The following is an 18,630-nucleotide window of genomic DNA, read 5'->3' as shown; positions in this document are numbered from 1 at the left end:
CAAAATGTACACATTAGATTCTGCTTAGAGAACAATTTAATGCATGCTTAAAGAAGGGCAGAAACCCAATCACATATGATAGAACTACTACATATACCCAGTGCAATTGATAGCACTTCAAATTGTATGCAATCTGAAGAACTAGGTTCGCAGACTTTCTGCTACATTTTAAGATGTCCCCAGTCCCCAAGTACACACACACACACACACTACAAGAATAATTTAGTTTCTGTGATCTTTATTGACCCTTGCACTATACCTATGCACACTTATACCTATATGAACACTTCCTGATGATCTCCCGCTTTATTGCCATATTGGTAGCTGAAATACGTTAGCGATGTTTCTTTAAGAAAGGAAATAAACTGTTACAAACAGACATCAGTACTATGTGTTCACAAAAAAAACAACAAACCAAAGTGCTATATAAAAGATCAAGAACTGAACCAGACACTTCACAAGTACAACTCAAGGACCATTTACAAACTGTTGGAGCTTTCAAGAGGCAATGGCACTTGATTACATTGTGAGAAACAGAAGAACTGTTTCATTATTTTACCAGAGGCCTGGTGCAATGATAGTAATGCCACCAGGCTCTACTAAACAGTGTTTATCAACTACAGTAGTGCAACTGCAAGGGAAATTAAGGTTATTAACTAAAAAAAACACATATACCTGATGTGCACACACAAAAAAACATCTTTCCATTTTCAAAGAATTTTTCTGGTTAACTTTTTTGTTTTTTAACAGTTTATTTAATGCCTAGTCTCGCAACCTCTTACAAGTGAAGAGTCCACTGAGTTCAACATCTGCATGACTAGCGTAATACTTGTTAGTAAGGTAAATTTGGATTGAGCCTTCACTCTACTCAAGATAAATTTTTACATAGCTGCATTACCGGTACCAGAAAAATTTAGCTTAAGTGCAATAGTATAATGTCAAGTTCTTAGCAGAAGACATTTTCTCAAAATAATATTAAAATTTTCTTACGTATCTTGCCTCAGAGACTGCTTATGCCATACTTATCTCAGAGGCATATTGACCTCAAATGAAAGAAGTTTTCTATTACTGGTACAGATTTATTTCTGAAACTAACATTTTTCTCCAGCAAATGATTGTCATTTTACATTCAAGACAAAACGTTGATTTTTGAAGTGAATCATCGTATCTGAAGATTCATCTGCATTAACATATATATATTATATATAAAAATACTCAGATCTACACCATAAATTAACTATGTTTTTCTTTTTAAGTCTTATGCTTTTGGCCAACTGGCCACCTAACTGTGTCTCTATCTGTTTAGTTATTTAATCAAAGGTTGCCTTCACCAAGCATCATCTGTTACAATCATCCTCAATGAATCTCAAACTGGGTAGTTTTTCATAACAAAATAAAAGGACAGGTCAATGATTACACCTTCTGAACACCAGACAATTTTCTGACTAACTTCTGCTTCAGAAATTTCAAAGTGAAACTCCATATTGTCTTGTAAATCTGACTTGCCTCTAAATCTTCAAAGTGTGCTCTTTCCCAACTAGCTCATTTCAATTTAAAGACATTCTTATAGTAACAGATCACATTGGGAAGGTTTCAGTGATTCCATTTAAACTTCAGTTTATCTCTGATTATTTCTATATGCCACCCACAACACTACCACTACATATTCTCAAATGGCAGAACTGACTCTCTGTTGATTTCTGCATTGAAAAGGGTAAATTCCTCATTTCACTGCATCAAGATTCAAATGCACATTTCCAGTTAGTAAAGAGGCAGTTGTGTGTTTATTTCCTCTAGATTAAACTACGTCTTCATAGCTTGAAGAGCACACAAAATACTACATAATCATTAAAATGATAATTAAGTTGAGAGGGTTGAAAAACAGCTCTTTAGTTCATTATATAGGAACCACACCGTTTAACAATCAGCCTTTCCCTGGCAAAATTATGCTATAGGCTGGCAGGTATAGTGTATCTACGTTATTCATTTATTTCATTCGCTTCCAAGAGTCATTTGTTTTCTAGTTCTAAAATAATGTGAGAACAGATAACTAGAGATCTGACAATTACATTGCATCAAAAATACACACCTGACGTGTAATTATCAATTTGTGGAGTAAAACAAGACAAAATCCTCCCTCTCCTGCCTACCAAGGAAACAAATTACTTATTTCCGCCCTTGGTAAAGCAAACGATACTAAACTATATAGTAAATACCATGAAGAGATGTCACTTCACAAAATACATACAACTACCATTTCCAAGGAGACTGAAACACTTAATAAAGTTATTCAGAAGTGACCACAGCAGTGCTGGAGATTTTCATTTCAACCGATCAAAATTCACATACTTTTTTGTGATAGAGATTATGGAATACTCTGTACTTTGGGCCCAATCCTGCAATACTGATGTCTGTAACTCCCATCAGTTTCGATAGGAGATGCATAGACTTAAGGACTACAGAATTGGGCCTTTCTATATACTGATAAATTCAATTTTTTTCTTTTACTCCCCGAGACAATTTCATTTTATAATTAAAAACAGCTGCCCTGTCTATGAAACATTTATCAACTCTCTGAAAGCCAAGGTTGTAAGATATTTCAAGATTTCAAAATATATGTAGGTTATAAAATTTATTTATGTAAGCATTCAGATATGTATAGATGTAAAAGGTATTTAGATTTCACAACAAGCTTCAACAAGTATATATTACTAAACCTGGACAATACATATGATTCAGAATCTACACGGGCACAATTTAAAACTGAAATGTAAAAGTGAAAAAATTCTGTAGGGAAAAAATAAACAATTTAAAGCTTTATATGAGACAAGATGTGTTAAATTTAAATAAACCAAAAGTAGTACCATAATCAGAAAGCCAGCTTCCAAGTGTAAAAAAGAGAGGGATGCAGGACAAATGAGGAAATTTGGATACGCTGAGGTACAAATAGGAGATTTCCATAATAGGGCATTTACTATCTTTTCATGGTGAACCCGTCAAATACAAAATCAAACCAAAATCACTTGTCACATAATTGTAATTTTACATGTAATAAAGGCAGCGCAATACTCAGTTATGGCCTGTCAAATATTTACCTCACTAACGTTATCTACAGAAGATTTGGTCATTTTGTACACAGTGACTCCTTATACAGGTTTAAAGGGTTTCAGTACAAAAATGACACTATATACAAATCTGTACACAAATCCAACAGAATGCTTTTCTATCTCCCAAAGGAGTTATCTTAAAGCAAAATACCTGAGATTTCACAATATCTTCAGTGTCCTTATCACAAACGTAAATATACATTGCAGATGTCATAAAAAGACACTTCTCCCTTAAATATGTGCATTATGGTTAAAAAAAACTATAGCTTTAAGGAGCTGAAAAACAACACCCCATCTGAGAGACTTCATTTTTGCTGTTGCACATTCAGGAATGTCCTTTCACTGAAGAACACTCCATTTATTGAGCGGTAGATCAACATTAAAGAGCACTTCCTCAATGCAGACACCACAGGATGGCCTGTTGACTTTGAAAAATTCAAACCAATACTTCAGTGAGATGAAGTACTTCCTCCAGTTAGTGAATATCTGGAGAAGAAAAGAAATGGTTATTTTTGGTCACTTTCAAACTCTTGTTACATAACAAAGAACGATTAAAAAGTCATTAAATTGTGCTGTAAGTAGGAACTTAAAGCTTTCTTCCTTTCAGGATCATACTTTGACACTCTGACTTTAAAAAAAAAAAAAACAAGCTACAGACCTGAATATCATATAAATAAGACATTGCAAGTGCATAACTATGGTTCTGTTCACCAGAATGACAACAATCAATCCTCAAATGTCTTTAATCGGCACACAATCATTTAATAAATCCTGTGTGTTTTCATTCAAATCCCCTACCTTGGGAAACTTGATATCTCAGCCACCTCAAAGTGTTCTGGGGCAGAAAAAAGTTTTTGAACTAGACCTTCCTCCCTCCCACCAAAAGAAAAAATAGCTTTCCCATTCCAAAGCTATTTGGGGGGGGGGAGGGTGTGGGGTGGAGAGGGGAAGAAAAGTTTAATACATTAAGTTTCACTAAATTTTAAAGAATATTAGAGACCAGAATATGCTCTAATCACTACACCAGAACCCGTTTAAGAATTTCTACTGTTCCTCGGTACTCACCACAACTCGCTAGGGCTAGGTATTGTACTTTAAAATATAAAATCTTGTTAATGGCAAGAATTATCGTGATCACCAGTGAAAAGACATTAAAATGTGTAAAGAAAAGAACTTGATACTATAAAAAGACTACACTTTTGTTCAAAGATGTGATCAAATGGCAACAGTATTTAATATTGAAAGTATACTGAAGTGTGCACAAATAAGTGATATCATTTCACCTTTATAGCTGTGTTAGAGAGGAATATCTGAAATTAGTAACTTGGATCATCATTAATGATTTGCATAATGAAGTGAAGAGTATGCTTATAAAATCTGTGGATGACACCAAGTTGGGAGGGATTGCAAGCATTTTGAAGGGCAGGACTAGAATTCAAATGACCTTGACAAACTGGAGAATTGGTCTGAAATCAACAAGATGAAAATCAATAAAAGACAAGTGTAAAGTACTACACTTAGGAAGGAAAACTCAAATGCACAAATACAAAGAACTAGCTATAGTATTGCAGAAAAGCACCTGTGGGTTATAGTGGATCAAATACAATGCATTTGGAAAAAAGGCTGGTATCGTTCTGGGATGTATTAACAGGAGTGCAATACATAAGACACGGGAGGTTATTGTCCCACTCTACTCGGCACTGGTGACACCTCAACTGGAGTACAGTGTCCAGTTTTGGGCACCACACTTTGCCAATATCTTTCTTACACTGGAGAGTCCAGAGGAGAGAAACAAAAATTATCAAAGGTTTAGAAAACCTGGTTTCTAAGGGCTATTATACAGTGACCAATTCTTCTCCATGTCCACTGAAGGTAGGACAAGAGGTAATCGGCTTAAACTGCAGCAGGGAAGATTTAGATTAGATAACAGGAAAATCTTTCTAACTATAAGGATAGTTAAGCACTGAAATACACTTCCAAAGGGAGGTTGTGGGAACCCGGTCACAGGGAGGTTTTAAGAACAGGTTAGACAAACACCTGTCAGAGTTCGTCTAAGTATATTTGATCCGACCTCAGGATGGGGAGTTGGACTAGCTGACCTCTCACGGTGCTTTGCAGTCCTACATTTCTATGATTATCTGAAACTGACAAAAAAGATGAATATGCCTGAAAAATATTTTATTCAAATGCAAAAACATTTTTCTGATGGAAGTTTAGTTTTAAAGTCTTGAAATAATTTTTTGTAAAGACTTTTTGATCAACCTCTCAGGCTTACTCAGCTTCAATCTGCTAACAGAGCATGGACAGCAGATTATCCTACACAGAGGGGGTTAAAAATTATGCAAAGTCTCAGATAAAGCTTTTCAATTTTTCTTATGACAGCAGGGTCAACTTAATAAAGTTGATAAACTTTATAAACTTAAAAAGTGGTCAACTTAATAAAAATTATTTTAAAATGTATGGCAATAAAAATTGAAAATGTATTTAAAAGAAAGAAGAACTGATTTTATGTTTTAGGAAAAAACGGTTACTCACCTTCTCGTAACTGTTGTTCTTCGAGATGTGTTGTTCATGTCCATTCCAAGCAGGTGTGCGCACGCCGCGTGCACGCCAGCCGGAAGATTTTACTATAGCAGCGTCCGTAGGATCGGCTTCGGCGCCCCCCGGAGTGGCGCCTTCATGGAGCTTTATGTAGGGGCCAACCGACCCTCCACCCCCTCAGTTCCTTCTTGCCGATACGCCGACAGAGGGGAAGGAGGGTGGGTATTGGAATAGACATGAACAACACATCTCGAAGAACAACAGTTACGAAAAGGTGAGTAACCGTTTTTTTTTCTTCGAGTGATTGTTCATGTCCATTCCAAGCAGGTGACTCACAAGCCTGAATCTAGGCGGTGGGGTCGGAGGTTACTGCAGACTGGAGGGTTGTGCGGCCAAAAGCAGCATCATCTCTGGCCTGGTGTATGATGGCGTAGTGCGCCGTAAAGGTGTGGATTGAGGACCAGGAGGCCGCTCTACAAATTTCCTGTGTCGGGATCCGGGCCAGGAACGCAGCAGAAGAGGCCTGCGCTCTTGTGGAGTGGGCCGTGATAGGCGGGGCTGGTATATTGGCCCGACTGTAGCACTCACGGATGCAGGTTCTGATCCAAGCCGAAATTCGCTGTGACGTGACCGGTAGCCCTTTTATCCTGTCGGCCACAGCAAAGAAAAGTTGGGTTGACTTCCTGAAGGACCTCGTCCTTTCGATATAGAAAGCAAGAGCCCTGCGAACGTCGAGGGAATGCAACCTACGCTCCCTCGTAGAGGAGCGTGGTTTCGGATAAAAGACCGGGAGAAAAATGTCTTGACCCATGTGAAAAGGGGAAACCACCTTAGGCAGGAACACTGGGTGCGGCCTGAGTTGGACCTTGTCCTTGTGGAAGACGGTGTACGGGGGTTCAGATGTTAGAGCTCTGAGTTCGGACACCCTCCGGGCTGATGTGATAGCCACCAAGAATGCGACCTTATATGAAAGATATAACAGTGAGCACGAACCCAACGGCTCGAAGGGGGGCCCTGTGAGGACGGACAGGACCAAATTGAGGTCCCAAGCCGGGACAGGTTGGCGGATGTGTGGGAACAGTCTGTCAAGGTCCTTGAGGAACCGGGTAACGAGTGGGTTCGCAAACACAGAGGTACCCCCCTCTCCCGGGTGGAACGCCGAGATTGCAGCAAGGTGTACTCAAACCGACAAGAGAGGTAGTCCCAGATGTCTCAGATGTAGCAAATAGTCCAATATGAGAGGGACCTGGGTGAGCAAGGGGGCCTGACCCCATTGTGTGGCCCAGAGGGAGAAGCGCTTTCACTTGGCCAAGTACGTGGTCCTTGTAGAGGGTTTCCTGCTACCCAGAAGGACCTGCCTGACCTGATGAGAGCATTGCAACTCCACTGGGTTTAGCCATGGAGCATCCAGGCCGTAAGGTGGAGCGACTCCAGGTTCCGGTGAAGCAGGTGACCGCAATCCTGTGTGATCAAGTCTGGCAGTAGGGGCAACCTGAGTGGCTCCCGCATAGATATGTGCAGGAGAAACGTGTACCAGTGCTGGCGCAGCCACGCCGGCGCTATCAGGATGAGCCGCGCGTGATCTCTGCGGGCCTTGAGGATTACTCGATGAATCATGGGAATCGGGGGAAAGGCATAAAATAGCCCGTCTGCCCAAGAAAGGAGAAAGGCGTCTGTTAGGGACCCCGGACTGCATCCCCTGAGGGAGCAGAATTGTTGACACTTCCTGTTCTTGGTGGAGGCAAACAGGTCCACCTGGGGATGACCCCAGAGCCGGAAAATTGAGAGAACTATATCCCAGCGGATAGACCACTCGTGACCTGGAACGAGCGGCTGAGTGTGTCCGCGAGCCCGTTTTGTGCCCCCGGGAGGTAGGATGCTGTCAGGTGAATGACGTTCTGTACACAAAAGTCCCATAATGCGACGGCTTCCCGGCAAAGGGGAGAGGAGTGAGCACCACCCTGTCTGTTGATATAGAACATTGTTGGAGTATTGTCCGTGAGGACAGAAACGCATCTGCCTGCCAGCTGGGATTTGAAGGCTATGCATGCGAGGTGCACAGCTCGTAATTCCCTGACATTGATGTGGAGCAAAAGGTCCTCTCGTGACCAAAGGCCTTGGGTTCTGAGATCGTCCAAAGGAGCACCCCATTCCCAATCCAATGCATCCCTTACCAGGGAGAGGGAGGGTTCGGGGTCGAGGAAAGGAACTCCTGCACAGACCACCCGCGGGTCGAGCCACCATTGAAGGGAGTCCAGTACCGGCCAAGGTAACGTCACCAAAGACACTAGGGAGTCCCTGACTGGCCGATAAACCCATGCCAACCAAGACTGGAGTGGGCGCAATCTGAGTCTGGCGTGTCTCACCACGTAGGTACATGCTGCCATGTGCCCTAGTAATTTGAGGCAGCCTCTTGCTGTGGTGGTGGGGTAATGTTGGAGGCCCAGGATAATGTTGGATATAGTCCGGAATCTGGCATCTGGGAGATATGCCCTGGCGTGTGTCCAGAACCGCTCCTATGAATTCGATTTTTTGGGTTGGAGATAGTATGGACTTGGCCTCGTTGAGTAAGAGGCTGAGCTCGAGGAAGGTTTGCCTGGCAAAGACCACCTGAGCCTCCACTTGCGCCCTGGTCCTGCCCTTGATGAGCCAATCGTCCAGGTAGGGAAACACCTGGATCCCGTGTCTGCGTAGGAAGGCAGCCACGACTGCCATGCACTTCGTGAAGACCCTTGGGGCCGCTGACAGACCAAAGGGCAGAACAGTAAATTGTAGATGAGCATTGCCCACGAAAAACCTGAGGTAATGCCTGTGCCGAGGGATTATCGCAATATGAAAGTATGCGTCCTTTAAGTCGAGGGCGGCATACCAGTCTCCTGGATCCATGGAAGGAATGATGAGAGACAGGGAGAGCATGCGGAACTTGAGCTTCTTCACATACTTATTGAGACTGCGCAAGTCTAGAATGGGTCTGAGGCCCCCTTTCGCTTTCAGTATTAGGAAATATCGAGAATAGAAGCCCTTGCCCCGTAGCTCCTGAGGAACCTCCTCTACTGCCCCTGATGCGAGGAGGGACTGAACTTCTTGAAGTAGAAGTTGCTCGTGAGAAGGGTCCCTGAAGAGGGACGGGGAGAGGGGCTGGTGGGGCGGGAGAGAGGAAAACTGGATAGAGTATCCCTCCTCTACCGTGTGAAGCACCCAAGCGTTGGACGTGATCCGGGCCCACGCACGATAGAAGGGGGACAGACGTGACAAAAAGGTAAGGGTGGTAGGATCCAGAGTTCTGACCGGTAGGTTGTCCTCGACCGGGCCATCAAAATGGTGATCTAGGCCCCTGTGTAGGCCTTGGTTGGGTAGAAGACTGGCCGAAGGGCTGTTGTTGTTGCCTCCTCCTGCCAGCCCTTGGCCTTCTGCGCGAGCCATCCCCTTGATTTTGAGGTTGGTACGGCCGAGGGGCCTGCGGTGGCCTAAACGGTCTACGCTGGGTGACAGGGGTGTGGAAGCCTAGTGAACGGAGGGTGGTCCGTGAGTCCTTTAGGCTATGAAGCCTCTTATCGGTTTTCTCTGAGAAGAGCGTGGGCCCTTCGAAAGGGAGGTCCTGGATCGTTTGTTGGACCTCATGAGGGAGGCCGGACACTTGAAGCCAGACTCCACGCCTCATGACCAGACCAGTCGCCAACGTGCGTGAAGCTGAATCGGCCGTGTCCAGGGCCGCCTGTAGAGAAACCGGGTAATCAATCTTCCCTCCTCAACCAGGGCGGAAAACTCAGTTTGCGACTCCTGCGGAAGGAGGTCCGTGAACCTAGACAAAGCCGAGCACGTGTTGTGTCCATACCGGCTCGCTATGGCTTGCTGATTGGCAATGCGCAACTGCAGGCCCCCCGTTGAATAAACCTTGCGCCCGAACAGGTCCAACTTTTTGGCCTCTCTATTTTTAGGCGTAGCCCCTTGAAACCCCTGCCATTCCCTCTGGTTGGCAGCATCCACCACTAGGGAATCCGGGGGAGGGTGTGTATAAAGATGTTCATAGCCCTTGGTTGGAACGAAATATCGCCTCTCAGTCCTTTTGGCCATAGGAGCCAATGAGGCAGGGGTTTGCCACGAGGTGCGGGCTGTGTCCGTAATGGTCTTTGTGAGAGGTAGGGCTACCCTGAATGGGCCTGACAGGGTCAGGATATCAATCACCGGATCCGTGTCTACCTCGATCTCCTCAGTCTGGATCGAAAGGCTTTGGGCTGCTCGAGTAAGCAGTTGTTGGAGGATCCTATTGTCCTCCAAGGCCGGTGCCACTGAGGTTCCCGCTACCGCCTCGTCCGGAGATGAGGAGGAAGAGATCCCTTGAAGAGGGCCTTCATCTACCGACGATGTGGAAAAAGCTAATGTACTCAATGATTTTTTTGCCTCTGTCTTCACGCACAAGGTCAGCTCCCAGATTGCTGCACTGGGCAGTACAGCATGGGGAGAAGGTGACCAGCCCTCTGTGGAGAAAGAAGTGGTTCGGGACTATTTAGAAAAACTGGACGTGCACAAGTCCATGGGGCCGGATGCGCTGCATCCGAGGGTGCTAAAGGAGTTGGCGGGTGAGATTGCAGAGCCATTAGCCATTATTTTTGAAAACTCATGGCGATCGGGGGAGGTCCCAGATGACTGGAAAAAGGCTAATGTAGTGCCCATCTTTAAAAAAGGGAAGAAGGAGGATCCGGGGAACTACAGGCCAGTCAGCCTCACCTCAGTCCCTGGAAAAATTATGGAGCAGGTCCTCAAGGAATCAATTATGAAACATTTAGAGGAGAGGAAAGTGATCAGGAACAGTCAGCATGGATTCATGAAGGGGAAGTCGTGCCTGACTAACCTAATTGCCTTCTATGATGAGATAACTGGCTCTGTGGATGAGGGGAAAGCAGTGGATGTGTTATTTCTTGACTTTAGCAAAGCTTTTGATACGGTCTCCCACAGTATTCTTGCCACCAAGTTAAAGAAGTATGGGCTGGATGAATGGACTGTAAGGTGGATAGAAAGCTGGCTAGATCGTCGGGCTCAACGGGTAGTGATCAATGGCTCCATGTCTAGTTGGCAGCCGGTTTCAAGTGGAGTGCCCCAAGGGTCGGTCCTGGGGCCGGTTTTGTTTAATATCTTTATTAATGATCTGGAGGATGGTGTGGACTGCACTCTCAGCAAGTTTGCAGATGACACTAAACTAGGAGGCGTGGTAGATACACTAGAGGGTAGGGATCGGATACAGAGGGACCTAGACAAATTAGAGGATTGGGCAGAAAAAAACCTGATGAGGTTCAACAAGGACAAGTGCAGAGTCCTGCACTTAGGACGGAAGAATCCCATGCACTGCTACAGACTAGGGACCGAATGGCTAGGTAGCAGTTCTGCTGAAAAGGACCTAGGGGTCACAGTGGACGAGAAGCTGGATATGAGTCAACAGTGTGCTCTTGTTGCCAAGAAGGCTAACGGCATTTTGGGCTGTATAAGTAGGGGCATTGCCAGCAGATCGAGGAACGTGATCGTTCCCCTTTATTCGACATTGGTGAGGCCTCATCTGGAATACTGTGTCCAGTTTTGGGCCCCACACTACAAGAAGGATGTGGAAAAATTGGAAAGAGTCCAGCGGAGGGCAACAAAAATGATTAGGGGTCTGGAGCACATGACTTATGAGGAGAGGCTGAGAGAACTGGGATTGTTTAGTCTCCAGAAGAGAAGAATGAGGGGGGATTTGATAGCAGCCTTCAACTACCTGAAGGGGGGTTCCAAAGAGGATGGAGCTCGGCTGTTCTCAGTGGTGGCAGATGACAGAACAAGGAGCAATGGTCTCAAGTTGCAGTGGGGGAGGTCCAGGTTGGATATCAGGAAAAACTATTTCACTAGGAGGGTGGTGAAACACTGGAATGCGTTACCTAGGGAGGTGGTGGAGTCTCCTTCCTTGGAGGTTTTTAAGGCCCGGCTTGACAAAGCCCTGGCTGGGATGATTTAGCTGGGAATTGGTCCTGCTTTGAGCAGGGGGTTGGACTAGATGACCTCTTGAGGTCCCTTCCAACTCTGATATTCTATGATTCTATGATTCTATACCTCTTCTCCCTCCACGAGGGCCTGCGGCACACGGTACTCAGGCTGCGTGGCCGGTGCAGACTCGGGATGCGGCACCGCGGCCGGTACCGGGGTCAACACCGAGCGACAAGGCGTGTTGGATGGTGCCTGTGGTGTTGGGAGCAAGGTCCCAGTCGGTGCCGTCGTCTGGGTAGGCGGTGCCGTGTCCCTTTGTGGCACACTCCTGTCAGACGGCGGTGCTGATGGTGGTGGCATTAGCGGCGGTACCGCAGACGCCGAAGAGACAGATGCGACTCGTGAGCGGGGTCCGTATGCCTGACCCACTGACTGGTGGTAGGCCCATGGCGTCCAGAATGGCCACTGGGGGGGCGGTTGCCACTGCTGCTGCTGCCACTGTGGTGGGTATGGCAGGGCACTCGTACGGGAGGACGATCGCCTACCGTTCGATCTGTTAGAGCGATAAGAGTCTGCCTCCGAGTCCGAAGTTTCCGAGTAGGAGGACATAGGAGGCGTGGTACCCACTGTCGCCGTAGAGGGTGCTGTCTGCACCGGTGCTGCTAGAGTGGCGCGGCGCGGGGAACGCGGCGAGAGCAATGCCGGCTTACCCCTAGATTGATAATGGGGCCGAGTGGTAGCCGGAGGTTCTCTGCACCGGTGCGGCGACTCCAGCACCGGGAGGTTCAAGAGGTCTGAGGCGGCCTCGAACATCTCCGGCGTCGATGGGAGGCGCACTTCCTCCATTGTGTCCGGGGATCTGGGCCTTTCCGGACTCGACCGTACCCTCTCCGGGGCGGGAGTTAACGGGATAGCCGGGTGGGTCTGTGGCGCGAGTTGTCCTGCAGTAGACATGGATGGCACAGGCCCTTTAGAGTCCCGGTGTGGAGAACGATCCCTCACCGGACTGTTCTTTTTAACCGGCACCGGCGATGGGGAACGGTGTCTCATAGAGGCCGGTTTCTTGTGCGCCAACTCTTTCCGGTGCCGAGGTTTGGCGGCCTTGGCCTCACGACTCATCTCCGGCGCCGGAGCACTGCGCGCCAAGGATGAAGTGCTTGGTGCCGTCTCAGTAGGCCCGGGATCTGATTGCGGTCACAGGGCCGCCTCCATTAGAAGGACTTTAAGTCTCTGCTCTCTATCTTTGAGAGTCCTGGGGCGAAAAGCCCTGCAGATACTGCACCTGTCTTTTTGGTGGCTCTTGCCTAGGCACCTCAAGCAAGAAGAGTGCAGGTCACTCTTCGGCATGAATTTCCCGCAGTCCCGGCACAGTTTGAACCCCAGGGACCCGGGCATGCCCCAGCGGGGCGACAAAAACTTGGGGGAAACCCCCACAAGTAACAACTAACTAAGCTAACACTTAACAACAAACTAACTAACTATTAACAACAACGACGGAACACTGCTACAATTGCTGAAGAGCAAGCAAAGTTCCAGCTATCCGTCATCGGCGGTAAGAAGGAACTGAGGGGGTGGAGGGTCGGCTGGCACCTATATACAGCGCCATGAAGGCGCCACTCCAGGGGGCGCCGAAGCCGACCCCACGGACGCTGCTATAGTAAAATCTTCCGGCTGGCGTGCACGCGGCGCGCACACACCTGCTTGGAATGGACATGAACAATCACTCGAAGAAGAATATTAATTATTTTTAACTACAAAATCATTGCGTTAATTACAGTATCATTAAATGAGTAATAATGCAATGAATTTCTTTGAAGTAATTTATACAGCACCATAAAATTAAATAGCAATGTGCAAATGCAGGTAAAGATAGTCCCTACTGCAAAGAGTTTACAGTCACAGTAAGATAAGAAAAAAGACAAGACCCTGAACAACAGATAAAGTATTATTAAGTAAAGTCAGATAAAGCAAGTATTATTGATGAGAAGAGGGATTGTCTGAAGGTGTGAGTATAACAGAGGGATTCAGATGAGGGTTGGTTAAGGAATATGTATTAAATAGGGCTGTTGATTAATCACAGTTAATTCATGCGATTAACTAAAACAATTAATCGCAATTCATCACAGTTTAATCGCACTGTTAAATAATAGAATACCAATTGAAATTTATTGAATATTTTGGATGTTTTTCTACATTTTCAAATATATTGATTTCTATTACAACACAGAATACAAAGTGTACAGTGCTCACTTATAGTATATTTGATTACAAATAGTTGCACTGTAAAAATGATAAATAAAAGAAATTGTATTTTTCAATTCACCTCATACAAGTACTGTAGTGCAATCTCTTTATCATGAAAGTACAACTTAATTTTTTTTGTTACATAATTGCACTCAAAAACAAAACAATGTAAAACTTTAGAGCCTACAAGTCCACTCAGTCTTATTTAGCCAATAGCTAACACGAAAAGGTTTGTTTACATTTACAGGAGATAATGCTGCCCACTTCTTAATTACGTCACCAGAAAGTGAGAACAGGCGTTTGTATGACACTGTTGCGTGCCAGATGCGCTAAAGATTCATATGCCTATTGATGCTTCGGCAACCATTCCAGAGGAAATGCTTCCATGCTGATGACGCTCCTTAAAAAAATAATGTGTTAATTAAATTTGTGACTGAACTCCTTGGGGGAGAATTGTATGCCTCCTGCTCTGGTTTACCCATATTCTGCAATATATTTCATGTTACAGCAGTCTCGGATCATGACTCAGCACATATTATTCATTTTAAGAACACTTCCGTTGCAAAATTTGACAAAATGCAAAGAAGGTACCAATGTGAAATTTCTAAAGATAGCTACAACACTTGGTCCAAGATTTAAGAATTTGAAGTGCCTTCCAAAATCTTAGAAGGATGAGGTATGGAGCATGCTTTCAGAAGTTTTAAAAAAGCAACACTCCAATGCGGAAATTACAGAACCTGAACCACCAAAAAAGAAAATCAACCTTCTGGTAGTGCCATCTGACTCAGATGATGAAAATGAACATGCGTCGGTCCACACTGCTTTGGACGGCTATTGAGCAGAACCTGTCATCAGCATGGACACGTGTCCTCTGGAATAGTGGCTGAAGCATGAAGGGACATGAATCTTTACCTCATCTGGCACATAAATATCTTGCGACGCCGGCTACAAACAGTGCCATGCAAATGCGTTCTCTTTTTCAGGTGACACTGTAAACAAGTAACGGGCAGCATTATCTTCTGCAAATGTAAACAAACTTGTTTGTCTGATGGACTGGCTGAACAAGAAGTAGGACTGATTGGATTTGTAGGCTCTAAAGTTTGACATTGTTTTATTTTTGAATGCAGGTTTTTTTTGTACATAATTCTACATTTTTAAGTTCAACTTTCATGATAAAGAGATTGCACTACAGTACTTGTATTAGGTAAATTGAAAAATACTATTTCTTTTGTTTTTTACAGTGCAAATATTTGTAATAAAAAATAAATATTAACAGTACTGTACCACTTTGTATTCTGTATTGCAATTGAAATCAATATATTTGAAAATATAGAAAACATTCAAAAGTATTTAAATCAAAGGTATTCCATTATTGTTTAACAGCACAATTAATCGCGATTAATTTTTTTATTCACAATTAATTTTTTTAATCACTTGACAGCCCTAGTATTGCATATTAATTCTTTATACTTGTTTCTTATAATTATAGACAAACATATTACAACTCAAATTCTTCCTGTACGAAATCTGGCTTATGTCAATACAGTACAAAAACTGATTAGCTGATGTACATATTTAGCTGTGAAATATACATTTTCCAGAGGTTTTTATACACAGCATTTCCTACTGTTTGAAATATTCTGATAGATGGTTGGTTTCTGTATGACTCATCTGCTGCTGCAATGCACAGGTGCAAGAGGTCATGCTCAGCAACATCCTTTGTCCTTAATATTCATTTAATATGGCTTTTTTTTTTTTTTTTTTTTTTTTTTTAAGGTGACTGGTTTTGTTCATTCTCTAGACAAGTTTACTATGAATAATCTTGAACTGCATCAAACAGATTTACACTAGACTTTATAAAGCAATTACATATTTTACCAAATTTGCATTTGTTTTTAATTTTACTAGTAAACATACAGTGGTTGGTCCTACAGAAACTCTCTGAAACAACATGTATAATTCATCCCATTACAGCCCTGGATGTTCAGTTACTATCAATATATTTGGGGATTTCTGTAAAAAACTCAAAACTTAATTTTAGTTTAAGTGGCCCTTTTTAAATTATGTAGAACTTTATTTATAAAGAAATAATTAATTTCAATATACAAATTTAAATTCAACCATAATTACGTTTCTCAAACCAGAATATGAACAAATGCTTCACATCTAGAAATATTAATGGTTTCTTCATTAAACTCCACTTAAGATGGAACCCAAGACATATTGGTATATTGCCAAAACAGATGTATATTATAACTGTGAGTTACAGGCATTGAGATTATTTAAAAAAAAAGTATATTATTATACAAGCACACTAAGGGCTCAATTTGCATACCCTTAATCACAAGTGGTCTTTAACTTTAATGAGATTGCTTACACGAGTAAGAACTATTTACATGAGCACCCAGATCCTAAAAACAAGAGTATCTGCATTAAGGCAGAAGAATTTAAAACAATGAGGCAAAAAATATGGAGGTCCAAAAATCAAGGGAACCATAGTTATTCATATCCACAACTTACTACTTTTATGTTAAAATGGAAGACTTTTTGAAAATTTGTTGATATGTTTATACAATCTCTGTCATGCAAGATTGTTCCAGCAGCAGTCTGAAGACAATAAACCTTGAAACACTGGCTTAACCTCAATGAGCATTTTCCTTGTGATGAAAGGGGAAAAAATGTATTAAGGTAAACATATTGGACAACGCTAATGAACATTATTGTGCACTCTGCATAGTATTTTTTTTAAATTGCTTTCAACTATTATCCTGTTTTTGTTGTTGTTGTTTTTTTAAATATTGGTAAAGTACACACAATTCATTGATGTATCCTTATTAGACCACTTTGAAACATATTTCTTTTGGGCACTAGTTATTTTAGCAACTAAAGAGATTTAGTTTGAACTTTTCCAAAATTACACTTTTGGACAGAACTCAAGAGTGGAAAGAGAATGATTCACAAGTTCTGAACCAGAAAAGAAGAGGGTTTTAAAATGCAAACAGTTTTTACCTTTAATTATAGTGGGCACAACAGCACTTTCTATTTTATTTTCATGTAATATTTAATACACCCCACACACACATTTCCATTGAGCTAGTATCTTGAAATTTGGAACCCACATTCATTGTAGGCCAATGAGTAAAGGAAATTTCCAAATCTGATATTTGATCTCTTCCTTTTCTACCAGGAGACAGCAGAGGTCAATAGTCATGAATGTAAACTATTCAAGTATTCTTTTTAAAATACACACACACACACACACACACACACACACACACACCACTAATCACTCTCTCCTGGGACTATATCCCACATTGAAAATCTCTAAGCAGTTTCGTATACCTACCATTTAAAATGTAACTCATGGTAGTGTTCTTTTTCTGGTTTGGCTTTGCAGACAACACATTCAACATACAGTATGCAGTGTGTGAAAGTGAGTTTATATAGTGAAGACAGGAAAAAGAAATTTAAGTTCCTGATAGGCTGAGAATTTTTCTATTAAACAATTAAATTTTCATAAACAAAGTAAAAGCACATCAGAAAATATTTTATCTTTATAATACAGAAATATCAGTCGGCACTTGTATTTTACAAAATACTTGGCAAATATTAAAGTAAATCTTGCAATTTTCTGTAAGTCATAATGCAAAGGTATTTTTATTGTTACCTCTGAAGCCTCTGTACAAGCTGCGACACCATGGTATCTGAAATGCCTGGACAAGCCTCCTCAGCTAAATAAATAGCTTCTCTCAGTTCTTCTATGGACCCCATGTTGTCACCATATGCCTGACTTTTCTCTTTCAACTAAAAAAATGGTAAAACTACATTAACAATGTAATTATCTGCCAAATATTTGAACATGTAATATTATGTGTTGATTTCTATGTTTCCACAGAGCTAGACTCCTGAGAATTAGTACATTCATTTTTTTTAAATGTTATCATAAAAAGTCTAGCTATAGAAACACACTATTTGTAACGTGAGATTTTTATCACAGGCCACTAAAAGAGCAGTCTAAGCATTCACAAAAATCAAGTGGTCATGTGGGATGTGAAACCCCCAACCCAAGAAACCAAGGATTATCTGAGGTCACCGGCAATTCTATTTTCCAGATTTTAGAAAGGTGCTGTTGCGTACAAAGTAAGAGTTAGTCTTACTAATTTTGTACTACACTTTGTACTTTCATAGGACCTTCCATGTGAGGATTTCACAGCACTTTAAAATGTTAGTTCGCTGAGTGTCTGTTACACAATAACTTTGAACATTGCAGCTGACCAATTCTAAAATTTCAGTGAATGTTCTAGGTCTCACTGGACAGAATCCTACTTATTTTGGTTCAAATAAGAATACTGGAAAAAGCCTAGGTCAGAGGAAAATCAGGTCCCCCACACTCCCTGATGCTGCAGGAATGGAATCTGCTGCTGCCTACACATGAGAAGCAGCAGCTTAACTGGCTGCATTGGGAGTGTCTGTAGGTTGGATTCTAATAGGAATCAAAGAATCTTACAGACAGAGTGTGTAAGGAGCTAAATGGAGATAAAAGAGTGGAGTAGCAGGGAACACATGAGGGAGAAGTGGAAGCAGGAGGGAAGAGAGAGATGAGGCAGTGGTGATGGGGGGAAACAGGGACCCAGAGGGGAGTGAGGAAAAGGACTTGCTCTTCGGGGGAAGAGAGGATGACTAAGCAGAGACCCACAAGGAAATCAAGTGGTGAGGAGTGGTGGTGATGGGGGATGCAGGAATCCAGAGGCGGGGAGCCAGGTGTGTGGCTGTGAAAGCAGGAAAC

General features: G+C 42.9%; 1 protein-coding gene across 3 annotated transcripts in view; it reads right to left on the bottom strand.

Annotated features, from left to right (window-relative positions):
* Positions 1-221: 221 nt before the first annotated feature.
* STK24 (serine/threonine kinase 24) overlaps positions 222-18,630 on the bottom strand; it is a 123,925-nt gene continuing 105,516 nt past the window's right edge. For all 3 annotated transcript variants that reach the window (XM_034758223.1, XM_034758226.1, XM_034758225.1), the window contains 2 exons: positions 17,512-17,648; positions 222-3,593 (listed from right to left, as the gene is read on the bottom strand). In XM_034758223.1, the coding sequence (XP_034614114.1) occupies positions 3,557-3,593; positions 17,512-17,648 (174 nt within the window). In that variant the 3' untranslated portion in view covers positions 222-3,556. The remainder of the gene's footprint in view (positions 3,594-17,511; positions 17,649-18,630) is intronic.

Source organism: Trachemys scripta, chromosome 1 (assembly GCF_013100865.1).
Source record: "Trachemys scripta elegans isolate TJP31775 chromosome 1, CAS_Tse_1.0, whole genome shotgun sequence".
Classification (NCBI taxonomy): Eukaryota; Metazoa; Chordata; order Testudines; family Emydidae; genus Trachemys; species Trachemys scripta.
Note: the sequence above shows the minus strand (reverse complement) of the source record. Positions and strands in the feature narration are given on the sequence as shown.